The sequence below is a fragment of the Balearica regulorum genome, chromosome Z (genome assembly GCF_011004875.1).
Source record: "Balearica regulorum gibbericeps isolate bBalReg1 chromosome Z, bBalReg1.pri, whole genome shotgun sequence".
Taxonomy (NCBI): Eukaryota; Metazoa; Chordata; class Aves; order Gruiformes; family Gruidae; genus Balearica; species Balearica regulorum.
Window position 1 is genome coordinate 10,949,894 of NC_046220.1, and position 27,367 is coordinate 10,977,260.

The window sequence follows — 27,367 nt, forward strand, 5'->3', positions numbered from 1 at the left end:
TGCATACAGGCAATTTTTTCCCCCTCTGCTGTTTGGCTCTGCTCTGTCTGACGAGACACTCCTAGGCTGAACCAGCAAGTGAGCAGATGGAGGACTCACTCCTGCCCTCACCTCCTCCCGGGATGGCACCACTCACCAGCTGGAACAGCAAAACCAGCACTGCCTACTCTCTGGTCCTGAGGGAGGTGGCGAATTTGCTCAAGAAACAGATTTCCTCCCCCTCCAGAAGACCTACAGCCAACACTGTAGGCATTCTGCACATGGGATAATCATTCAGCAGAAGTATGCTGTTTCGACATGCTCTTTATCCGATAATGTTGATCTGTTTGTGCCAATTCTCAGTGCTTTGGCAGCAGCAGCAGATGAAAAAAATGAAGGACACAAGATATGAGAACTTCCACCGAGAACAGGGAAAAAAAATAATTTTTTCTCTTGTTTTAAAGTTTGTTATGATTCACAGTTAAGGTTGTGGTTGTCCTTCTTTCAGGCTGCTCTGATTTATGGTCAGGGAAACCATTTAATAAAGATTTATAGAAGTACAAACCCCTCTCCAGGTACTCTCCTTGTGCCCTCCTTTGCCCCTCCATGTCAGACATCACTCTTCTGACAGGGTGAAGGCAACACCTGATCCCCAACTCTAGGCTCCATCTAAGACTTCTTTCTGGTTCACTAAAAGAGTGCACAGCCAGGTTTCATGTTCTCTCCACCCTGTGCATACAGCAAGGTGGCTGCATGCCCTCTCCCGTGACACAACTGCACCCAAAATGGACCTATAAACCTGTCCTAAAAAAGCCCTTTCCCTATGGCAGTAGTACACTTTCTCACGGGGCGTGCTCCTGGCCTTTGCCTAATTGAGGTCTTCCAAATCCTCTTCCAAGTGGGGAGGGTTTCGCTATCTACTGACTTATGAGCCGGTGGGACCAGGGCACCCTGGTGCAATGCAGCACCTCCTCCCTGGCCGCCCCCTGACTGAGCCATGCCTGGGGGGCCACCCCCAAAATGCTGCCACCCTTCGACTCCCGCCCAGCGTCCTACCTGGCACTGACTGCACCGTTGCCTCGGGGGTGGCGGCAGGGGCAGCAGGGGGCTGCTGCTGGCTGGAGCTGACCTCGGGCTCGGTGCTCACCGAAGGCGAGCCGGCTGCCTCACTGCTCAGGGCCAGCTGCGGCGGGGGCGGGAGGGTCTCCTCAGCGGTCGGTGGCTCCTCCTGACCAGGCAGCTGCAGGGCTGAGAGGGGGATGCTAATGGGTTTCCCAGCGGCAACAGTGGCATTGGAGCTGGTGGCTGGCACTTGCAGGGCAGCCACAGGGCCACCACCTGCCCCCCGTGCCGGGGACGTCAGGGAGCCCCGGGGTGGCCTCTGTGTGGCCAGCCGGAGCGGGCCGGGGGGGGAGGCAGAAAGGCGCTGTGGGTCAGCATCGGGGCCCACAGCTGGCTGGGGCAGGGCCCTGGCAGGGCCCAGGCAGGAGGGCCCGGCCTGGGCCTGCGATTTGGGCTTGGACATCTGCATCAGGGCCAGGGCCGGCCCGTCGGCACCGGCTGTCAGCTCGGCATTGGCCACTATGTAGTAGTCCTCAGGGAGCTCCTGCTTGATCTTTTTGAGGAGCACCTCACTGCCACCCTCGTCAGCAGGCTGGGCCTGGGCAGCAGTGGGCAGGCTGGCAGCCGGCCGCTTGCGGGGGCCAGCGGGGGCCCGGTGGGAGTGCGGCTCGAAGTCGCTGTCCTCATCGGTGACGGAGGACTCACAGACCATGTCAAAGAGGGTGGCCTCATCCTCATACTCCTCCACGGGCTCGCCCAGCTCTGACGGCTCACTGCAGTAGGAGAAGTCGCAGGAGTCACGGGTGCGGGTACAGTCCAGCTTGGCCTTCCCCGTCCGACCCGGGTAGCGCTCCAGGGGGCTGGCCTGTGCCTCCGAGGGCACCCCCAGCATGCTGGGGCTGTCCGAGTTGAAGCTGCGGCTGTCCTGGAAGCAGACGCGCTCCTGGGAGCCGGCTCGGCAAGTGGCAGCCAGGGGCCAGTGGTAGGCATGGCCAGCGCTACAGCCCCACATGGCTGTCAGGTTGCCATGGGCCCCCTCGGAGAGCAGGTGCTTGAGGTTGGGGATGAGGCTGCAGATGGTCCCGTGGCTGTGGGCCCAGCTCACCAGCTTGGAGAGGTTTTCGGAGGAGGTGTGAAGGCAATCCTCCATGGTACAGGATCAACAGCACCTTGCCACTGGGAAGTCAGATGGAGATGCAGTTCAGATCACAGGGTCCTGACACTCACAGTCACAGGTTGCCAAGCTCATGCTTGCTGCTCACCTGCAAACAGAGAGCAAAACCCCGCTCTTCAGCACTCCTAAAGCAAGACCATGTTTGCATGGGCAAGTGAAACATTTGTGAGTTCAGCTAAAGCCACTTCACTCTCATTGCATTCGCTCCAAGGCACGTTTCTCAAAACAGCATTCATTCCTCCTTTTACCTGCAAAAAATCTGCCTTAAAATCCAAGGGAAGAAATATCCCTGCAATACACAACTAAAATAAGATAAAACGGCTTTTTAAACAAGCCAGTTCAGTATTGGTGGCAATATGATTTGAAGCTTAAACCTCTGACAAAATGCAAATGCAGCCCAAAAGATGGTGACTGTGTCTTCACACTTGGGAAATGAAAAATAAATAAAATCTTAAAAGATACAATTAATCTTGAACATCAGGGCAGCAATCAAGCACCAACGTATTCACTTCTCTGCACCTGACGAAACTTCGTGATATTTTTCAAAATTTATGCACATTTCTCAAATGTATCAAATATCTTCTTTTCAACTGAATTGGAGAGGCATTCAAAATGAAGGCAAGAAAATTTAGTCTTCAATATAAGGAAACCCCAAAGAAGTTCACCCTTTGCTGTGCTATACTGAGAGTCATCTGTTGTGCAAAGGCTTAAGAGAAGCTTAAGGGACGTGCAAGGACTAAGTCGTACCCTTCTTTAAGATCCGAGAGTTAACCTTTTGCTTTTTTAGCACATTGTCTGTTTTCCCAGATCTAAATCATGATACTGTTCAAGACTTGCCATTTTCATCAAAACTATTTAGAAATTCAGCACAAGGCATGGACTTCTGGGTTCCAAGCCCATGAATCCTACAATATTTTAGGTCAAATATAAAAATACAAAACTTTTTGCATGTTTATCTTTTCCTGCCAGAAACTGTTTCCTGTCTACATGGTGCAAATACTTTCCAGGCAAGGTCTCATCCCACCAAGACTGCAAGCCATCAACTTCTCATGATTTCAGCACTAGGACTTTCTAGGAGACCTTGCAGTTGTTTTTCTGATCAGCATTTCTTTTATCACTATAAAAAAGACAGTGAAACATGATGCAAGAGATGCTTCATTCATTTAAGAAGGAAAAAATAAAAGTAAATTTAAAGATTAACCATTCTTTCAGTAAACAAAGAAGAGCAAGGAAGTATAACATAACTCAGCTAAAAATACTGAAATTGTTTGCCTGTAGCTTTTTTTCCCCCAGTAGTTTACCAAGATATCTGGTATCAAAATTCAACAATCTGAGTAGTAAGCTTCTCTATAAGCATGGCTATAAGGTATGTCTAGAATTAATGGCACAGGGCTTGGTCACTGCTTGATGAACACCAGGACACCGGTGGCTGGGGGCCAGGCAGCTGGGACAGCCCCAGGACTGGGCACTGGGCTGACAGACCCAGGCTGAGCTGAAATGGGACTCCTGGGCCATAGGCAGGGGGTAGGTGGGGGTCCCAGGGCAGGATGGGTAGAGCTCTTAAGGCCCACGGGTCCCTCAGGGCCCTGACAAAAAATTAAGGTGCAGTGAGAATGCTCAGTTTGTATACGTCTGTCGGCTTCTTGCATCTGCTCTAAACCATCTGTTTAAATCACCAACTGTAGGAGGTTGTTCACAGCAACATTTGCTGTTAATAATTATTTTTTAACTTTTATTTTGCTTATATTGTTCTGTATTCCACACACTTCCAGATTTAAGCTGCAGTCATTGCCCATTTTCCTGTTATCCAGGTATTTTAATACTTAATTACTGCAATAACAATCTTTTTTTTTTTTTTTAACCCACAACCAAATGAGATACAGTTAGTCAAATATCTGTACAATTCTAGAGCGATACTCACATTGAGAAAGATGGCACAAACCAGTTTTCCAGTTTTCACACAGATCCCACTACTGGGATACAGGACCCCTCAGTAGTCCATTTCTGAGGTGGGAATTTATTACCTCCTACTGTAAAGTTCCTCAAGAACCGTGGCTGAAATAGATCAAAATCAATGGTGAATCTCTAGCTGACTTCAACAGGTCCAGCTAGCTCAGACTCCAGAGGTCTGTAAGAAAGTCAGCTCTTCACAGATGGACCCCAACACATAGCCCTCACCCAGGGTCCTCACTGTTATTAATTCAGAACTGGACAGTCTCTCTTTCTTTACACTGTTGTCTTTCTTTTAAAAATGAAGGTTATTTGTGTTGCTGGAGAAGATCAGTAATAAAAGAGCTCAAACAATTAAAAATTTCGTGGTTGCTGGGCACAGGCTGGAGTGAGAATGTTTTGAGGTTACTGCTCAGCTAAATTAATAGAGATTAAAAGTACGTTTATATTCCTCTAACGATATCCATGTTTCCTATCTCGCCAGCTGCTTCCTGCTAGAGGTCACTTTTTCAAACGAGGGATCACATCTCAATACAATTTCAATTTGGTATATATATATATTTTAAATTATTATCACCTAAGTGGAACTTTTTTCATTAATCAAGGGATACCAAAGAAACTGCAGCACTCTCAGATAATAGCAAAGTCTGAGTGTCTCTCTTTGTATACACCTGATGACAGAGCATTCACCTCCGGTGACTTTCTCAGTCAGCTAAAGTAACTGGGAAGTTCTGCTCATTTCTGCAAGCTTGTTTGGGGACTCTCCCTAACCTTCTCCCTCCTGTGCTTTGTGAACAAGACCTGCAAGAGCTCCTGTTGTTCTCATCTCACTTATATTTTCATATAGGCAGAAAAGCCCTTTCCATTTTTCCCAACTGAAATGCAGCATTCATGCCAATGTTACACCTCATTTTGTTCCCCATCCTCTTCTACACAAGCATTTTTAGATGCAAAACGAACTGTGTCGTGGCTTGAAAAGACAGCTACATGGTGGCTACATGCCTCTGGAGAACGCTTTCCCTAAAATCAACACAAATTACTAGCTGCCTACTCACTCTTCACAAAGTCACCTGCCAGCTAGCTGCAGATAACTGTGTTTGATCTCTGCCAAGAGAGGTGAGGAGGCTGTGTTTCATTGGTTTTGCAGCCTGCATATCCCTGCCCACCCGCTCTCATTCACCAGGCAAAGGGTGGCCTGTGCAAACCAAAACTGGAAACGGAACAGACAAGTACTGCCTACGATTCCCTCCACGAGGCTTGGCATGGGTCTTTCCTCCCCACCCAGGTGCTGCGCCTCACTGGTGGGGTCAAGAATAGAGCCACCATGGGAATTTCTAGGTATTTTGCAAAGTTCTAGGTATTCTTCCAACATCTTTGAAATTAAGCATGACATGGATAATGTATGAAGAGGAAGAAGCACATCATTAGGAAATAGCATAAAAATGGTGTAAGATTCAAGCTTGATTTTGCAGTAGCTCAAGCCATGGTGCATGAACACAGAACAACTGCTACGTTAACTCAAACTGCAGCTTCTATTATTGCCCAGATGAAACCCCAGCAATTGTACAGATCTCATAGCATCACCTGTAACACAAAGCTCCTTGCATGACCACTGTGCAGTATAATAAACGCAGTAGGTCCCCACCTTGCAAGTGGGGCACTGCAGAAGGCTCCCCTTTTCAAACATACAGATTTTAAACATCTAAAAGTTGTTTGTTATATTTTGTTATTTGTTTTAAACCTTTTAAAGATACACTGTCAATCTTAACAGGGTCCAAACCCGCAGGGCATCCACATTTCTGCTGACTGGTATATTCAAATATATGGACTTACAATAGAAGAAACACCAAAAGATGGGAGGAGTAACACCATACTCACACAAGCCAAAGAGGACAATCTAGAAAGTGAAGAGGGGAAAGGAGGGAGAGCTTTGGTCAGGGGAATAGTCAGGGGCTACATCAGTGCAAACCCATGGGAAAGCATGGAGCTGCTCAGTTGCTGCACGACCAGGGGTGATCTTGGGAAGACAGAAAACCCAGGTTGGCTGAAGAACCATTTTCCCCACAGGGAAATGAGATCAGGTCAACTGTCATGGTCTAGATTGCTTGTGCAGGGCTGAAAATGCAGAGACATCAGTTATTCAGAAGCAATGTGTCTTCGGTTCGCCAGCTGCAGCAGAAGTTGACAATGGCCATTTGGCAGGGAGGGACTCACCCTGTAGAAAGCACAGCAAATCCATCATTATCTGCCCAGTTTCCTGAAGAGGAACCTTGTCTGCTCAGTCAGACAGCATGCTGACAGTCTGCTCTCGTTTGCTAAATCACATTTCGAAGATTATATAAGTCCTTCATTCAGACTGGCAAGATTAGATAAGATGACTCATGCTTAATAACCTGCTAAGATGGATACTCTGGAATCACACTGTAGCTGGGAAAACAGTATAGTTTCAGTGTGTATAACACTGGTACTTTCACTGCATTACAGACGGTGAAGCCTTAACCTTCCACAGTACTCTTCTGCAGTTCAGAGCCTAGCAATATCTAATTCAGAATGAAGCATATCTAGGTGCTGGAAATTCACTGCGGCTATCCAGACCCTAAATTAAGAATCTGATTTTATGGCTTGTTTAGCTTTTATGACCTCGTTTACAACATGTTGCTGTGGAGACTAATGTGTACAGAGTAAGTGCTATGCCAGAAAGTGTTATTGTTGCAAAACCATTCCTTGAGATCCTTTAATGCATTAACTGGAATATGATTTGATTCGATAAATGGAATATTTTCTGTATCCAGAACCAGGGTTTTGCCATAGGAGACATACTTGGTGATCAAAGGGTAATGAAAAATAGCAACCTCTAAAAAGCATCTCTCTTCCATGCTCTAGGATGGGTCTTGGCTTAGCTAGTTTAATGCAGACAAAATTCTTCCTGATTTTACACACAGCAGTAGGAACAGGACCTCTGTTATGACCCAGAGGAGATGCACTGACACCAGGCAAGTCCCAGGAGCAACAGCAGTTGGTAGCTGTGGCCACCAGCTTTCCTTTATCCCATGCACAGAATGAACAAACACCGGTGGGGAACAAAGACCTGGCTACCTCAACTACCTGTCCTCCTTTGCCTCCTTGCACATGAGTGTTGCAGTGGAGTTTTGGTTAGGATCTCATGTGAGGTACTTCAGGACAAATGGGGAAATCTGTGACGTAGCTCCCTCGGAAAGGGGGCAGCAGTGGTGAGGATGCAGTGAAGGAGCTGAATACAAAAAAAATTGGATGAAGCAGAGGTGTGCAGTGGGAAGCAGGTGTCCTCCAGCAGCATCTGCATACTGGAACAGGTATTTGGTGGACCTACAGCTCAGGGAGGGTGATGGGTGTTATTTTGCTGTAAAGAAGGCAAGAAATTATTGGGATCCTGTCCTCTCACAGACTCGCAGGCAGTTAGCAATGGATATACTTCCCAGGGTAACTTTAGACAAATCAACACAGACTAACTTGCATCACACAAATGTATGTTTGAAATTCTATTACATGCTGATTTTTGTTCAAGGGAACAGTATAGCCATGGCTACATTAACCAGCCCTTGGGACATGATCCCAAGGTCAATACTACTGAGAATTTTCTAAAAGCCCAAGATTCTCAAGTAAGACTATGATGCAAAAATTACTTTTATTAATAATAAAAAATAATCTTTCTAATCTCACACCTGAAACCTGAATCCTAAAATAGTAAAAGGTATAAAAACTCCTGCATTTACTCATTTTAGATAGCATGGATTTCAAACCAATCTTACAACAGCTGAAACCTGACTTTTTTTTATGGAGAAGTAATGTTTTATCAGCTTCTACATCCAGAGGTCCCAAACCTTTGTGTGTTGGGGTCTGCTCTTTCATACCAGCAAAAGAAGCTCAGAATGTTTTAAATTCTCTGTTTTCAGCCTCTCTGCCCTGGCCAAACTTACTGGGCTGTTAACTCCATCACCATCTGAAGGGGAAGCACTGCTTCATTTTGACAGATCTTTCTTTTCATACTTAGAAGTAAGGAAACACAATTGCTAGCTAACAGGTTGAGGGCACTGTGAATTAAAGGTTTGGCTACCATGGTGTAAGATCTATCTCATTCAAGATTTTAGCCAATGGACAATATTAGGGCTTCTTTTATTATTAGCACTTCTTAAGCCAAATGGTTAACATTGCTAAAGGACTGAAGTCAGTAACAGCAGAAATCCAAATGGCCATTTTTCAGAGAAGGCACAGCAGCACTGAGGTCCCCAGTGTCCTGCTGCGGTCTCATAGGCCCCATTAGCAGTCAAGCCAGGATTGCAGGCAGTATTTCTCCTTCCCAAATTAAGAGGCTGAAGCAGACTCAGCAGGAGCTGCTGTGTCCCCCAGATGAGGTCCCAGACATGCAAAAGAGCACTCAAAATCATGCACTGTTAATTACCTTCCCCACTATCTCCTACGAGGGAACTGCTACTAACAGTGGAGTTAAAGCTCAGCCTTTTTTGCTTTGTTTTCATTTCTTCACTGATATTGCTAAGGATGTCATCAACTTTTCAAAGGACTGAGATGGACAATCATTCATTCAAAACAGGCCAGCAAACTGGAAGGGAAGGAATAGGTCAGTGCATTTTCTCTAATTTTAGACTTCAGGAGTACAAAATTTCCATGTCAACTCAAATATTATTGAATTTACTTTCTGCTTGAAAGAAAGACTATGAAGCAAGAAGAAGCAGACATGCAGAGAAAGAAAGCATGCAGAAAATAATGACACCGTATAGGCAAGGTATTAATCAACTAGGTCTCCCACTTACCATGGGGGAGAGGGGCAGACCTCCATCTCTGACACAAATTGCACATGATTCCCTTTAGTTAGGAAAACATGGTTTTAATTGAGTGTCTCTCCAGGAAACAAAAGGGAATCAATTACAGAGTAAAGGCTCACAAATTCTGGCAGTTCGGCAAGCCTGTGAAATAGCTTGGCAATGTCACGTATCCTTAAACTAGAGAATAATTCCTCCAGCTATGCTCATTTGTCACTGTTCCCTTAACACTTTTGTACAATCTCCAGCTGGTGTCTTCAAGGGAAAAGCAACCTCTCACCTTGAACAAAATTACTATGTCCAAATTATGTCAGCTTATACTATTTATTCATGTTTGTAGCTCTGTAAGAACTGATTTAGAAGTAAATACAGTAGGTACAAAACAAATCATGCTAATTTTCCACCTTCACAATTCTAGGCACATCCCAAATTTTATATTGATTCAATCATTTATGTGTAGCAAGTGCCTTCCCTTTTGTGTGTCTCACAGCTTCTGTGCTTCTATCTTGGTCCTTCTGAAGTCAGTAGGATCTCTGCTATTGAATAAGCAGGGCAGGGTTTCATCCACAATGAACCACGATTACCATTCTTATCACCAATTAGCAGCACCACGAATGCTTTCCTGAGATGGGGGTGCAGGGGGAACTAGAAGAAGAAATACCCATACATTTTTCTGGGCAAGCAGTGCTGTTCTCCATTCAAAATAATTGCGTTGCTGTCTGTCACACTTGCTCCACAAGACCGCAGCTCCTCCTCAGCTGATGGTTAGTCTTCAGGGAAGACACTCTCCTTGCCAAATGTGGCACGCCTTCAACTGCAGCTGTCATCACAGCAAGCCTGAGGAAAGCAGCAAAACCTGTTTGCTGGTGAAACTCCTTCAGCTGGCTGAGAAAGAGAAAGATTTGGCTGGGACAGTGTTTGGGGGTTTCCTTGCCTTTTCACATGGAAGACTACCACAGTATTCTGAGCCTCATTCACAAAATGAAATGATCCATCCATTGACAGTAGAATGGACTGAGGAACAGTTTGGGGGTTCAATCCTTACTCCAAATGTAATGCTATGAGCACCACTGCTTCTATTTTTGCATTTTTCCTAAGCAGTCACTGAACAGGAGCTACATGAGCCTTGTTCCTGCACAGCATGGCTGAAGGGTCAAAGAGGGACCAAAAGAGCACCAAGAGGAGAAGCAGGTGTAAAGGGAGCAGAACAGATGGTGCAGCAAATCTGAATGATCTGAGCAGGATCTTGTCACCTAAGAACCTCTGTTCTCATCCAGATGACAATGTTTCAATTTAAACTTCCTCAGACTGACCTGTTCCTCACTCCATTCTGCCACAGCTCACTGTAACTCTCTTGATAACTGCTCAGACACATTAATTCCTTATCATGAATCCTCTTCCAAGCCAACCCCTGTGCTGGTGCTTCCCAGTCCTGAGCTTCAGTCCTCAGGAATATAGGCCTGATTTGGTCGTCCTCATCTGCAGCAAGCAGGATCATCAGAGAATGGTATAGAAATGCATGGGGCTGCTTCGTCTTGCTGAAGAAGGATCTTCCTTCCCAGGAACATGTCAGAAAGGAAAGTGAGCTTTCTAGAGTTCACAGATGTATCTGCAAAGTTGCTGAGCATCTCCAGCTCCAGAGAAGTCAAAGCACTAGTCTGGCAGCGCTACACTTCATTTTTTTAACCTTGCATTTTCCTTGCATATCCCATAAAGGACATGTTGTGCCATGCTCTTCCCAGAAGCTCTGTAGCACCAAGGTATAAATCTGTATAATATTAACCCTCCACACTGCTTACAACTGAGCAGAGTACAGCTGAACCCAGAGAAGATTTTAGGATTCTGAAAGCACTGAACAGTGTAAACCTAGTTACAGGGCTTGAATAGTGTAAACATGGAAGACAGAGAAATCCTGCTTGTTCAATTCACTATTTTGCAAGTGCATCCCCAAAACTTTCTCTCAAAGCCTCAATGAAACATAACTCATTTTCTTAATGCAGCCACTTCTTACTGTGGTCTGCAGCAAAGACCTGAAAGATGAGATGGACTCTGTACCTTGGCTTGAAAGCTGTGTTTCTTCAGGCTGACAAATGAAAGCAAATTTTAGCACTAACAGTTCTGAGGACTTACACACTGTTAGATGAAATATTCAATGATCATTGTGTGCCCCCAGGTTAGTGATACAGGCTGAGGGGAACTGCAGGGACCTAACATCGAAATAATTTCCCTCTCTACTTACACTCCATGAGCTGCATTGATTTGGTGTTTCATCTCACCAACATGCAATGCTGGGCAGCATTTGTACCCGCTCGCTTCACCGGTGAAATCTAGCTTGCCTGCCTCACTGTCTCTGCCTCAGCACTCTAGTTCAAGTGGCATCCGCATGTCAGAATTTAATGAATAAGCACTCCCTCACAAAACTGTTTGTGGCTTGTTGGTTTGGGGTTTTTTTGGGGGGGTGGGGGTGCATATGTAAGTACCACTGAATGAACACAACTGTGTGCTCAGTACACATATGTGGATTTGTTTCTGGCTGTACCTTAAACTCCAAGACTGGAGAAGGAAAAGGAGTAGAAATGAACTTTCAAGTCTTCACCATGTCACCAAGCGCTTTTCAGAAATTTGCTCCTATGTAATAATTTTTGATGCACTTTTAAAAATGTAAGCTTTGATGTAGGGAAAACACAACCAGTTTTAAATGGCCTTGAACTGAACCCACAAGCCAAGTCCCGCATTACTGAAATGCTAAAGCATCAGACACCTCCTGCAGCTAGAATGAATCTAGCCCTGCCTCAGCTCTCTTTGCACTACTATCAAATTTACATTTACATTTCAGCATGCTGACTGCTGCAGTGGCCAGAAATAACCAAATATATATATGATCCAACACATATGTTAGGAATGATTCTGTATAAAACAGAACTTCCAAAATAAAAATACACCAGCTGGGCCAGCTCAAATCCTCCTTTTAAAAATATTATTAACAATGATTTACTCAGTGTTTACTTCAGAATTCATTCCTACAATGGTAGAAAGTCCTCCAGAGTGAAAGCATGGAGAGAGCAAACATTTTCAGTTGCACTCGTGGCTTTCTCCACTAGCAACAGTGGAGAAGATGTAGGAAGAATGAAGATCAGGACAAAATCCATCAGGGATATAAGCCCATGGAAAGCTGTGCAACTACCACTTGTTTGAATTTGGCTCTACCTTCGAGGTTGTAATGGGTCTGACACTGTACTTTTCCACACCTTCAAACCCAGTCTGTCCTTTTTGTAGCGTCTTTCTACAGCAAAGCCAAAATGAAGGTTTCCAGCTCTGACATTTTTATCACCACACTGTTGCTCATTACTTGAATACAGGCAGGACCACTGTTGCACAGAAAGAAACAGCTGTTGTGATGCAGCCAAACTATCCACTGTCAAATTTGCTTAGGAGGCCTTGATCCAATACCCACCGAAGTGAAGACTCCATTGAGCTCAGTGGTCATTGAACAGACCCAAACATCTATTTTATGAGTTTGGACTTGCCTGGGGAATAATGTCGCTGCAGTGACTTCCCTGGATGGGTGAATTTTGATCTCTGTTCTTTGTGGAGCCAGAACTGATTCAAATATGCCTCTACACTCAGATAATTCTTGCATCTTTATCTTTGATAGATGGCATTTTTAGCTGAGTCATCAGTCCTTTGATCCCTGTAAGACAGATTGCTTTGAGTTCGTATTTTGTCTACCAAAAGTTAATACAGAAAAACCAAACCAAAATAAAAACCAGCAGGACAAGTGATTTACCATGCTCTGGCTCCAACAACGTTTGCTGAGGAATTCAGCATGAGTGGGTAACTAACCCCACTGCTCCTAGGTTTTTCTCTGAAGTTCTTTTCAGGGCTTTGGAAGTCATGTGTAAATATACAGGCTGTGCTCAAACACAGTTACAGAGGTGTGTTACAGCTCTGGAAAACAGCCTTGTGGATCTGTTTGGTTTCTGGTCCATGCTCAGATTTTCCCCAGGAATTTCAAACTGTTCATCAGAACTGAAAGCCACCCCTGTAGCCCTCAGAGTGGGATTGAAGCCTGGTAAGAGAGTCAAACCTCCAGGAAACAAAGATAAGACTTCTTGCTCCATTTCTCTCAATTCAGAATCTCTTGTAAGTAAGTGCTAGAAACTCTTACCTCCACTTTTAATGACTGCAAGCTGTCCTTCATAGAGGAGCTGGTGTTCTCACTTGGGGCAAGCTATGGGGGTGTGACAACAGCAACACAGCTTTCCAGAGCGAATGCAATGTGTCCCTGGTTTGCATTTGCCAGAACTGGGTCTTGAACCAAGCAGGGATAATACCCAAGCTATTGGACAAAAAAAATACCCAAGTTATTGGACAATAACCAAGCTTAGGTACCTGTAGCACTCAATGTGGAGCCTCTGGGATAAAAGCTGCTCTGGGGAGGAGGCAGAAACGTCAGTGACCAGGAACTCTGCATCCAGCCAACATCTGAATGGTTAAACAGCTCTGCTGAAACGGTGCCGGGGCAAAGACCCAGTATTCACAGCATATCCATGAGCTTTGTCAATAGGACTGTCAACTGCAATATCGGGGTAAATACAATGGTGACACCAATGTACACTGCTATACCACATAACTAATGGGACAGCTCAGGAGAGTACTTGAGAAGATGCCTGAGCATTAAGATTAGTAAAATGTGGCGAGGAGATTTACTGTAGCCTCAAGTCAATCTTAGCCACCTCTCATATTTTACTTGCTCTGTATTCAACAAAGGACATGTTTAAAGAAAGAACGTATATTCTAGTAAAGCATTTCTGAAAAGTATATCAACAATAAGATTTTCAAGTGCTGAGTGTTTGAAAAAAAGCCTTGCTTTTACTTAGCTACCAGGGGGCTTATGTATCACAGCTTGGTTATTTTGTGTTATTCAATAAAATTTCTTCCAAAATTGCATCTTTCTTCACACCATTACTCAAGATTATCTGAATATAAATCCACACTATATCAAAGACACCAGTATTTGCCTCAGCTTGCAGTTCATAATCACTCTCTAATCATGCCACAGGTTTCAAAAATCTTTAAAGTATATAATTTCCTGAGTTTACAATGAAGTTTGTGCACCCTCTCTAATTTTAGAATTACAAGGAGAAGAATGAAGCACACATAGCCTGCAAGCAAGATGTTTTTCCTGGTCTTTCATTTTCCTAGAAATTGTATTAAGAGAAAGTCTGCATATTAATTCACTAAAAAGAAAACAGGAATATTACCACTGACTTGCACACAAGTTATGAAGACCAAACTCTCCCATTTTCGTAGTGGAAAACCAATGCCTTCAGTTCCAGTCCAGACAACTTAACTATATTATGCTATTCCTCAGGAGCAAATGCAAGCAGCTTCTGTCGATGAAAGATTTTACTGTGCCAGATTTGGTTTGTATTTTTCATTTGTAGGATTCCTCTCACTTCAGGGCTTTTGTAAACTAAGAGAAATTGGAATAGTGCAACTATTGCAACATATTTTGGCTAAATAGTGCCAGAGAAACCACATTATTAAGCATCTACACAAAACAGAGGGGTTGTTTTCTGTAAATTAGACCAATCACAGCAACTCAGCATTTCTGTGTGAGGATGAAATTCTATACTATACTATACACTTTCTATGCTAGAATTTAAGAGGTTAGGTTTTCTTTTTTTTTTTAAACACAGAGATGGTTTTGGATGTTAAATGAGTTTCCAAGGACTTAATTCTCAGCAAGAAAAACATTCTGAAACTGTCTTTACAGTGCACTTTTTGACGTATCAACAATTACCCTTATCATTAAACTACTGGTATCAGATTGAGGTCCTGCCCTGTGTTTTCCTTTTAAAACCTTAAACAAACAAACAAAAACAAAAAACCCCAAACACAAATAAATCAACTTGCAGAAAAGAGTTGCAAGAAAGAGCAGACTTGAAAAAATACAAGAAACATAAAGACAACAGATTATTCCATGAACAGGCTTGTATCCAACTGTACATATCAGATCACATGCAGCTGAGTCCCTAAAAAATTTCCTAGACAAGATTTGACGTGATGGAAAAAAAACAGTAGTATGAAATCTGCCCTAGAGATGAGCCAGTAAAAGTGAGGACTTGCAGTCAAATGTAAGCCAATCAGAAATACTGCATAATATCCTGTAGTTAACAGCCAGTAGATAAAAAAATTATAGATGCTCCACCCAACTATCCTCCAATTTTTCTATTATCCCTGGAAACATTTCCAGCTGCGTGCCTCTAACATAATATAACTGATCAATTCAGACTATCCTAAAATTTAAACCAAGGTTTAAAACAGATTACATTTTAAGATTACTGAGATGGGTCCCCTGAGAGTGCCCAAAGAGATCGAAGACCCATGATGCTGTACCTACATACAGGCAAGGACTTGGTGGCAACCCCACAGGGCGAGCAGCCTGACCTGCTGCTGTTGCTCGTGATGGAGAAAGCAGGGAGCGGGCCACAGTACGACGTGGAGACCTCCAAGACGGAGCCTACATGGGCTGTTCTGCACCGCGTTTTGAAAGTCTGCAGGTCTGAGCTACAGGGGGCTTAAATGTATGTACGTGGAAAAGGTCCCTTTGACCTTGGCTGGCTCAGTTAACCCAGGTCCCAGTTCTTAGAGGCATTTATGTAATCAAAAGGACGGACAGTACTGAGTGGGATTTCCAGAGGTCTCTGCAAGCTTGTAAACATCTATCAAATCTGACCCTGAGTGTCTAAAAACCTTTTCAAAGCTTTAGCCCAAAAGCTTTTCAAAGCTTTAGTTCCAAAGCCTTGCCCTATAGAGCTAAATTTGTGTTCTCAAGCAAGCACAGTTCTTATTAACATCAGTGCAAGATTTAGCATGTACAACATGGAGATTTAGGGATGGTGCATGATTAACAGAGAATGCCCAGAATATTGATGTTTTACATATAGAGGCACTGGTGGCTGGTACACAAAAGAAGACTTCAGAATAAGAGCTCTACCTACTCTATCTGTCATGGAAGACTCTCAAGAGCCCTTACTTCCTCTTGGAGATTCAAAACCAGAAATGTAGCCTTTGGAGAACTGGAGTTCAGAACAACATGCTACTTACACTGCTGAATGTTTGGCAGAGCAAATAAAAATAAGACTACATATCATGCGACCAGTAAAATGGAAGGGGGTGTATAAGAAAAAACATGAATATATTGTTGCATATATTGTTACATTAGTGTATTGCACTTCTTCATTACAGTCTGTGCTTCATCAGTACTGGATCTATTGCACCAAATAGATGAGGAAATTCCTTACAAAATTACCCATTTCTGCTCATACCAGTTCATTTAACAATTAGAGTGAGAAATGGCCCTAGACAAAATGAATGCTAGTAAGAACAGCTGAATAAAAGTAATTGCAAGCAGGACAGTAATCTGTTTTAAGGTACATATGTCAATATCACACCACTAACCTCCTTCAGGAAATGCATCCAGATAAACTTCTTAGTCTCTCCAAAGATAACAGAAAAAACCTTAAAAATTACAAATCCTTCCATCTGTGGTACTCCAGACTTTCTCTTCTCTTGCCAATTAAAAGACAGACAATAAACCAAAATATTTCTTTAAACACAGTAAGTTTCAAATATACCAGAAGATATTTTACTATATCAACTTGGTTTCCAACCAATTCTTTCTTGTGGTTGCATTTATTTTGGTCTTGGAATAGAGTTAGTAGAAAATACACCGTCGTTGCTCATTCAAAAACAAACAAAAAAAAAAAAAGGAAAAAAGAAACCTTTATCCCATAAATATGAGCTGAAGTGTCGTACCATACAGTCATTCCAGGGACATTGATATCGATATCTAATTTATTGTAACTCTCTTCAGCTATGAATAACTTATTAGCAATTACTTACAAACACTGGAAAACATGCCAAGAATAACTGAAGCTCACAGACTCTAGGTAACACAGAGCTTTATAACATAATCTAATTTTTGTAACTATTTTCAGCAAAGACATGCACACATTAGATATTTGTTCATCCAACTGTGTCATGGAGTCTATTCGCATTTGAAGCCAGTCAGGCCTCTTACACATAATTGTTCATGCAGATTCAGCAGATATCTGGACATGTCTTGTTTGGAGGAATAAAGCAGAACCTAGAAGGGCTATTTTGGCATTATACTGAGGAATGACACAGGCTCTTATTTATAAATTAGAAACCAAACAAAAAGGAGAAAAGGTGAAAAAGAAAATGCTTACATTAGTACAGGGTCTAAGTGTATTGGACTGCCCTGACCAGCTTTCTTGAATTTCTGCTGACATTCTTCCAAAATGACTGCTTTGGCAACATGCTTGGACAGCTTCATCTCCTCATCTCAGAAAGAGCCGCTCCAGTCAGAACTGCTGATTATTTACTATTAAGGTTAGTCTAAGACATAAAAATCTGTACTGTGTTCTTGTATTAATGCCTTGCACCATTCTTCAGGTGCCTGCAAAGATGGCTGGCTTTTTCCAATTGCAAGCCCTTACCAGTGAGAGAAAGTTGCTGGTGGGGCACAACAAGTTGGCGAGGCTCACGCAGGTGAGCTAATCGGTGATGTCAAGATTGGAGGCAGCCTGGCCTGCAGTGATCACGCACTGGTGGAGTTCACAGTCCTGAGGGATGTGGGTCAGGCAAAGAGTAAAGTCAGGATCCTGAATTTTAGGAAAGCAAACTTCCAGCTGTTCAAGGAGTTAGTCAATTGAACCCCCTGGGAAACTGCCCTCGAGGACAAGGGAGCAGAACAGAGCTGGCAGATCTTTAAGGACACTTTCCATAGAGCGCAAGAGCTCTTGATCCCCAGGTGTAAGAAATCAGGAAAGGACAGCAAGAGACCAGCACAGATGAGTCGAGACCTGCTGGTCAAACTAAAGGGCAAGAAGGAAATGCACAGGCAGTGGGAGCAGGGACAGGTATCCTGGGAAGAGTATAGGCATGCTGCCCAGTTGTGTAGGGATGGGGTCAGGAAGGCCGAGGCATGACAGAAGCCAAACTTGGCAAGTGATGCAAGAATAAGAAGGGCTTCTATAGTTATGTCAGCCAGAAAAGGAAGCTCAAAGAAAGCGTACCGCCCCTGATGAGCAAGACTAGCAAAATGATAAGAACAGACAAGGAGAAGGCTGAGGTACTCAACAACATTTTTGCCTCAGTCTTCACTGGCAACCTCTCTTCCCAGACCTCTTGAATGGATGAAACTCAAGGCAGGGACTGGGGGAGCAAAGTCTTTCACACTGTAAAAGAAAATCAGGTTCATGATCATCTGAAGAACCTGAACATACACAAGTCTATGGGACCTGACAAGATGCATCCCAGAGTCCTGAGGGAATTGGCTGATGTAGTTGCCAAGCCACTCTCCATGATATTTGAAAAGTCATGACAGTCAGGTGAAGTCCATCGTGACTGGAAAAAGGGAAACATGGCACCCATTTTTAACAAGGGTAGAAAGTAGAACCCTAGGAATTAACGAACTGTCAGCCTCACGTCTGTGCCTGGGAAGATCATGGAACAGATCCTCTTAGAAGCTATCCTATGGCGCAGGGAGGACAGGGAAGTGATTCAAAACAGCCAGCATGGCTTCACCAAGGGCAAGTCTTGCCTGACCACTAATGGCCTTCTATGATGAACTGACTACGTCAGTGGACAAGGGAGGAGCTATGGATGTCATCTACCTGGACTTCTGTAAAGGCCTTTGACATGGTCCCCACAACATGCTCTCTAAATTGCACAGATATGGATTTGATGGATGGACTGTTTGGTGGATGAGGAATTGGTTGGATGGTCACATCCAGAGGCCACATCCATCTCTGGATGGAGATCGGTAACAAGTGGTGTCCCTCAGGGGTTTGTACTGGGAGTAGTACTGCTTAATTTCTTCATCAGTGACATAGACAGTGGGATTGAGTGCACCCTCAGCAAGTTTGTGGATGACACCAAGCCAAGCAGTGAGATTCACACACCTGACGGACAGGATGCTATCCAGAGGGACCTGGACAAGATTGAGAAGTGAGCCCATGTGAACGTCATGAAGTTCAACAAGGCCTGCATGTGGGTCAGGGCAACCCCCAGTATCCGTACAGGCTGAGGGATGAAGGGATTGAGAGCGGCCCTGAGGAGAAGGGCTTGGGGTGCTGGTAGATGAAAAGCTGGACATGAGCCGGCAGTGTGCGCTTGCAGCCCAGAAAGCCAACCGTGTCCTGGGCTGCATCAAAAGAGGTGTGACCAGCAGGTCGAGGGAGGTGATCCTGCCCCTCTACTCTGCTCTGGTGAGACCCCACCTAGAGTACTCCGTCCAGCTCTGGGGGCCCCAGTACAGGAGAGACATTGAGCTGTTGGAGGGAGTCCAGAGGAGGCCATGAAGCTGATCAGAGGGCTGGAGCACCTCTCCTGTGAGGACAGGCTGAGAGAGTTGGGGTTGTTCAGCCTGGAGAAGGGAACGCTCTGGGGAGACCTTACAGCAGCCTTCCAGTACCTAAAGAGGATCTGTAAGAAAGATGCAAACTTTTTAGCAGAGCCTGTAGTGATAGGACAAGGGGTAATGGATATTAACTAAAAGCAGGTAGATTCATACTAGATATAAGGAAGAAATTTTTTTATGATGAGGGTGGTGAAACACTGGACCAGGTTGCCCAGAGATGCTCCACCCCCAGAAACATCGAAGGTCAAATTGGACAGGGTTCTAAGCAACCTGATCTAGTTGAAGATGTCCCTGCTTATTGCAGGGGAGGTGGACTAGATGACCCTTAAAGGTCCCTTCTAACGCAAACTATTCTATGGTTCTAAATTTAACCTACTTACTGTCTGCCAGATTGGAACAAACGGACGTAGGAATACTTCTAAAACAGATAGGAACAAAAATAAAGCCTCGCAGAGCATTTTAAAAGGCTTGTGTTTAGAATAGCTATGCAGCACGAGAATAAATCTGCCAAAGACAAAAACGCAAGAAATTAAAATCTCTTAGCTGTACACCTTTGAAAGATGATAGATAGGGAAGGGCAGTCAAAAGATTTCTCTCTCTGCAGCACAGCTGTGCAACTTAAACATTTCATAGCTAACAACACTGTATTGGGTAACTAGACATAAAAAAAAAGTTATTTAAAGGTAAAGGTTCTGGTTGTTCGCATCTGGAGTCCAGTGGATAGAACAAGAAAGGCGGGGTGGGGTGGTGGGTAGGAGAGTAGTATCTGGGGCAGATACATCATTCGGCAGGCAGCATCGGTTCTGTGCCAGCAATTAGAAGTAATACTTGGGCCAATCCTGTGAAGATACAAGAAATGCAGAAGAAATGCTCTCTCCCATTGCCTTCCAATGCATGGAGACCGTTCAGGCCAGTGGCAAGGAGTGGGAGAGGGAGACAGCACCAGAGACAACCTCGCTGCTGGGCAGGCAGTGCTTGGTGAGGCTGACCTGCTCACACAGGTGGCTGCACATGTGGGGTGTTTATCACTGCAAGACGGTGGGAATCTGAACCACAGCCAGAGCTGTGCAATAGCCAATGTTGGGCTCAGCTAGAGCAGTATCATTCAGGGCTCCCTGTTTTGGTGTCCTTCTGTATTTATTAGTTTTACGCTTTAAAAACAACCAGCCCACTTCTGCTATGCATGGAGTAATTTTGATGCCAGTAATGTACAATGTCTATGACACCAGCAGTTAACATAGGAAAAGACTGACTTAATAAATGAATGTCAGCAAAAAGCCCCCCAAAAACCAGAACACACATACATTTTAAACAAATCTCCATGAAGAACACAAGTGGTAATATCACTGGACTAAACTGTTCAGTGAATCAGAGCAACACTGTCATCTGCCTCTGCTTTAACAAGTGCTTCCACAGAAAGTTGAAGACTGACTATAATAATTACTATTAAGAAATTAACTCTTTACCCAACTGTGTAACCCAAACACCCAGTGCCAGTTTCAGCAAGGCTCACATCTGCCTGTAACTTTCTCAGTGCTTCCTCACAGCATCTGACTGCCCCAGCAATGCTAGTAGTTCTACCATTAGGCATAAAGGCAAGAGAAATGTGTGAGATGCCTAGGCTCATCCAGAGGGACTGGTGCAAGGTAAGGTGAAGGTTTCATGCCTGGCTCAACTTCATCAGCCCCATCCAGGCCCTGCACCTTCATGGCACATACTGCTGCCATGCATGGCAGAGCCGAGTGGGATTCCCAGTTGCCAGTCACATGCTAGATCCTAAGTGATGCACAATGAGGGCGCACACGTGATTCTCCTTGCACCTCCCCATTCACTCCATGCTATACTCCTTACTCACTGAGGTTAACATAAGCAAGATGTATCTCACTAGTGTGATTGCACAGTCTTGAAATTAGGGGCGGATTTTGGTCAAGTGCAAGAGCTGGGGCAGCGTGTGCTCTCCGTGCCGCACAGTAGATAGGGAGCATCTGGGAGCACTCTACACGAGCAGTGCATGCACAGACACCTGTAAAATTAAATTCACAATGCTTGTAAATTTTCTCAAACCACCCTTACCACAGAAAATCAAGGATTGCCCTTCATGGCAGTTTCTAGACAACCTTCTCTGCTAACTGTGAAGAAGAAGCTGGCAACCAGACAGGCCACAGGTTTCATTTACAGAAGCAAAAGTTCCTGAAAAACTGCTCTACCAGCAGACTGCACCTTCCTACCCCCAGCCCACTCAGTCCCCAGCATGCACTGCAGGGGCCTTTATGAACACAAAACAAACCAAAATAAAATAGGATTTTGTCAGAACAAACACTGTGTCCTGCCCCAGGGTATACACGGGCATTCTATCTGTCTGCCCAGGTTACTCTGTGCTCCCCTAGCATAACAAGCAAATACATCCCATAAGGAACAGCAAAAAAAACTTTCTGTTTCTCTCAGCAAAATGCGGGCATATTGCTTTGCAGAGGGAGGCCTGGTAGCTTGCATGCTGCAGGTGTAGTGCAGCGCACGACGTCCATGTGCACTACATACGGCAAGCTGCATTTCCTGACGAGCATCAGGCAGTGCCGGATAGCTCTTCCATTGCCAATTTTTTATCTTTTTTGCTGCCTACCTGTAGTCCCTTTCTCCTCAAGGTATCACTGGCTAAGTTATCATCCCCAAAAAGACACTGTTGAATATTGTTCCCTCCTCTTACCAGACAAACCTATTGCTTTGACCCTGTCTGCGGGGAAGGGTATTTTGTGTCTCACTTCTACCACACTCCCACACTCCACACTTGCTGATGTGAGAGCCAAGAAAGCAACAGGAGCAGTTCACTGCTAAACTGACAGGTCATGGTGCTGTCCAGGTGTGGTTTGGTTTGCAACTGTTCATTCATGTTCCCCCTCCTTTATCCTTGTTATTGCGTGTGTGTCCTCCACCATACAGTTCAAGAGCATCAACCCAGTGGGGCTCTGCCTGCTCCTGACTGTGGGCATCACCTGCAAGCCAACCACGGTGGCTCAGGCACTCGTTAAGATCACAAACCATTCCTGCACCTTCCTTCTTGAGCCCTTTTCCCCTCCACCTGGAGAAGCGCAGATTTCATCCAGGTTGCAGCACATGACATTCCCCAGCAGAGCTGTGCATTTACCAACTCATATTGTTATTTTTGCCCAGCTCTGTAGCTGAGTGACCCTCTCATACACACTTCCCCCTCCAAAGAAATCATTTTCATGCGACTGTGGAGAGGACCTAGCTGCTCTCGGTGGTGCAGGTGGGAGGGCAGAGGTTATTCTTCCCATTTTGTGTCTCTGTGACCATAGACCGCCAGACCTGTGGTCCCTGTTCCTCAAGGACTGGGTCATTGTGGTTTTGTGCTCTGGTAACAACTCTGGGTTTGGATTGGTGAAGTGGCAGCAGCAAACAGGCTGTTTTCCTTTAATTATAAACCTGACACTACTGGGCAAGCTGAAAAATCCAGCCATATGATTAGGAAAAAAGCCTAAGAAACAGAGATCTTGTCCTTGCATCCAGCCTTGAGGGAAGGTAGTCTATTCAAACACAAACCTTTCCAAACTCTGGGGCAGACACATGCAGCAGGATTGCACAGCTCGAGCCCAATGCTGCAACATCTTTTTTTCACCCTCTGGAGCTCATCGCTTCACAGGCAGGAAGGAAAATCACGGTAGCTGTCAGCACTCTCAGGCAGAGCAAGGCAGCCCTGGCTCATTGCTCCAGACGTGTTTCTCATCCAGGAGTGCAGTCAGGAGCTCAGCAGTCTCTGGCTGCACATAATGCCCTTTAGCAAGAAAACATCCTTTAGCCCAGGTCTCTCTGACTCAAGTTTCTCCTTTGGTAAAATGGGAGCCACATTTCTGTAGCGCAAAGGGTAGCAGGGTCTTCAGGGGCAGCTGGATGGAGACTGGACAGGACCAAGGCAGACCACTGCTGACTGCACCATTTTGGAGAATATTGTAGTCGCCTGCTTAGAGAATCTGATTCAAAACTTGGTTTTCCCTTGAGAGATTTACAGCAAAATAGAGTAAGCTTTTTCTGGAAGCACCAGTCCTGAGTGATGTGGCTTTTGAGGCAAACTCAAGTTTGAGAGTTCCACCTCATCTCTCAACTCAACAGCACTGAGACGCGTAACCATCAGGTTATCTGGTGCACCGCATCGTTTCTTGCAACAGTTTATTTCTTACTCAAACAGCTGGAAACTTCCCTGAATTTTCTGTGCTGCTTTCTTGCTTCTCTCATTCTCCATCAAGAATATTACTGACATCTGTCTCCTCAAAGCACCCAGGCAAAGTACTTTTTCAACACTTGAGACTTTCTTCCCCTTCCCAGAATATTCTGATTACTGAACTATCCCAAAACTGTCTTCCTGCAGTCTCCTACCCTCAGAGCACAGGAGTATTTGTTTCTTATAACAGTTGATCATAACTGCTGCTTTTCACTGTATTGAGATAAAGTACTGGGACCATCGCACACTCTTGATTTTTTTTTTTTAATGACATAACTACAGCCTTAGCAAAGAAAGTGAATTACCCAGAAAAGCACTTGCAAAGTAGTTGTTTACAAAATAAAAGCTTTTCTAAGGCAACTCTCATACAGAAAGTCCAGACAGCACCACCCTAGCCTTTACACCTGCAGACACAGCATCTGATACCAGGCAGATGGTGGTATTATCAGGTGTCTGCTGTATACTTACATCAGATACAATAAATAATACACAACTAATGCAAAATATCAGTTTAATTCTGTTCCACCTTACTTGAGACTGCACTGCATGCATTACCTTATCTCTAGCTGAATGCAACACATCTGCCCAAACCCATCACTGAAGACTGAATTAAATTTCCTTGGCAGTAATGCTATTATATATGCAGCATGTTTATCTAGTGCTGTCTTTTCTATTTTCTACCTTAAGTGTCTTGAAAATGTAAAAGGAATTCAATTTGCTGCCTACTCAAATACTTTCTAAGAAACAATCTAATGGGTCAAACCATGTGAAAAATGATAATACTGTTTTCCTTTGTGAGTCGCCTGAAACCAGCAAAAAACCCACACACACAACAAAAACAAGACATTGTTTCTCAAATAGCATGTCATATCAGCAGAAATTTTACTTTGACATCCTTCTGAATTCCTCACAGTATAATTATAAATACAGCAAAGGCTATACACATCTATTATTTTTGAGAAAGTGTCTTGCAAAGGCAGACCGTAATTAAAAGTAGTGCAGCACTTAAATGCAACCAGATAGGATCACACTCATAAAACAGTCATGAGGGAAAACTGCTAGACTGCTGATAGCTGTGAGTCTTTCAAAGTTGTCATTAAATACAGAGGAAAGGTGAATCAAGAAGATGAAAATGACCTATACGACTTTATTTACTTGACCTTCAATAAGGCTTCGACAAGATAGGGCATGCTGTAGAGAGCAGGTATAAATTCACGTGAAAATGGCATGCAATGGGCACAGTGGACCTTCCCACCGGGTGAGGAGGACTTTGCTGACAGAGGACTCGATGTCAGTCACAGCGGCCTGGGTCTAACTCTCCCAGAAGCCTCCCAGAAGAGGAGGCTTCTGCAGCAGACAGCACTGCAAACCTCTGCTTAACCCAGCACATCTCCTGGGACATCAGCCCTGGATGAGAAGTCCATGCAAGACTGCAGGACACTCACTGTACCTCCAAACTGTGTACTGTGCAAGACGGACAACCCACACATAACCCAGAGGAACAGTGGGTTCATCCACACAAATGCCCTGGTCCCTCTGCACAGCCAGGATGTCCCTACCCAAGGCTACCAAAGGCTGCATTAATTTTACAGGAAGATTTGTGTAGTACTGTCAAGGCAACCAGATGTGTCCTTCAAGCCCTCCTACTGACTTGCCAACCCAGTCCCAAAACCCTCACAACAACATCTGTGAGGGCCAAGGCAAAGCTGCATTTGAGCAAAACACTTCACTTCCCTCCTCCGCACAGGAGACTCAACAGCCACAGGCAGATGCTCCTCCATCTCCTGAATGAGAGGCACAATGAAGTCCCTCCTGATGAATGACCTGGGTAGGAGAGAGAATATGCACCGGTCATCCCAATTTCTTCTGAAGAGCTACAGTCTGCCAAAAAAAGACAAGAGAGGAAAAAAAAAAGACTGGCAATTCCCCTGGAACATGTCAATGAAGATCACGGCCCAGTGACCACCAATAGTGGAAAAAAGGGCATTTGATGAAAAGGATGGATATAACGTCATATTCCAAATTTACCCCAGCTATGCCAGAACAAGAAAACCTGTCTTCCAACACTGCACACTGTAGGTAAGTAGTGAAATCCACAGGTGGAGGCAGCCAAGGAAAGACATTGAACAGATGATACCTAGATGTGTTCACTCACAGACTTTCCACTTTTTAATTGTGCTAGGACAGTGGTAGTGCATTGATACTAACGAAGTAAATCACTGAGCAATTTGCTCTGCTCTTATCTTGTTAAAAAGCATATTCCTCATGCCCAGTGTGAATCTCATCTGTGGGCTGGGCACTGACATCAGGGTAGGGCCACGAGAGGAACTGCTGCAATGAGGGAAACCACTGCCTTCCGCTGAAGGAGCAAGAGCGACTCCTCCTCCAGAAGAAAAAACAATCATTGAGCCCAAAGGGCAAGTCCTGGGATTTTAAAATCCACACACACATGCTGTGGATACCTCTCTGTTTCATAAAACCTGCTGAAGTGGTTCCAGGTTTTTACTTCCCCCATCTTAATCTTCACAGTATTATCCCATGTAAATACTTCTGCACCAATTAAATGGTCTGTAAACTAAGCTAATCAAACACAGCCAAACAGTTTAATCAGTATCTAGGAGGTCAGTAGAGGTGAAGACAGTTTTAGAGACGCCTGATTGGAAAGAGGTCACTTAGCTTTACAGAGTTAACTATCCAACAAGAAAGTATTGAATGTTAACGCACATGCACAAAAAATTAAATTGCAATGGTTAATAGTGCGTATCTTTCTTATATGGCTGCGAGCTGCTATTTCTCCTTGACTCCTGGCTAGACCAAAACAAATTTTAACCATCTTTATGAGACTGTTCATATGCATACAGCAAACACAGGACATTAAAGCAGATGCAGCATATTGACGAGAGCCCAATTAAAGTGTGTAATGTTTTTTGCAAATAAAGGGCCGGGTGAATAACCACCCTCCATATAAATTGCCTGATGCTGTATTCCAGTAACTCTCCACTGTCTTGTGGAGCTGTTCCAAAACAGGACTTATTTGCGATGCTTGGTATAATGTATTCTCTTGCAGTCCAAAAGAAATTGTAGATCCAAATTTACAAATTTTTAAGTTTTTTCTCTGCCAGACAGCCTTTTTTTAATACATGGGAATGCATAACTAAGAAGGGCTGCTGTACATTTCCATATTGAAATCAGTCTCATTGTTTTGGAATAGATTATCTAACCAGACAAAAAAGCTAGCTGAAGGGGAAACATATTCACAGACAACATGGGAAAAAATACAGGAAAAAAAATGCACGGAACTTAATTATCTACTGAAATTTGCAAACATTGACAAGTACTTCTGTTTCTGGGAGGATCATTCACCTGTGTTTTGCTGGATTGCACCATAACATCTAATATGTTATAGGACGGAGCCCTTAGACTATTTATGGTAAGACAAAGGGGGGCGGAAATCTACATACTGTGGATTTATACATATTGCTTATACAATTTTCTAACTTCCTTCACTCACCCCCACAATAAATATCCTCTTTTCCTCAAATCAAGGTAGACTTGTAAAATCAAAGTATCCGACCCAGCTCTCCCCAGCCAAAAAATCTCCATCAGTCTGGAGTCTGAGTCCATCAGTCCATCAGTCTAAGCGTCTTACAGATGCTGAGTCTGTAAGAGCTCAGTTTTTAAAAAGGCATCCTTGATTT

General features: G+C 44.2%; 1 protein-coding gene across 1 annotated transcript in view; it reads right to left on the reverse strand.

Moving 5' to 3' along the window:
• KIAA1958 (KIAA1958 ortholog) overlaps window positions 1-27,367 on the reverse strand; it is a 65,441-nt gene that overhangs the window by 30,746 nt on the left and 7,328 nt on the right. The window contains exon 2 of the mRNA XM_075739769.1: window positions 1,036-2,303. Within this exon, the coding sequence (XP_075595884.1) occupies window positions 1,036-2,191 (1,156 nt within the window). The 5' untranslated portion in view covers window positions 2,192-2,303. The remainder of the gene's footprint in view (window positions 1-1,035; window positions 2,304-27,367) is intronic.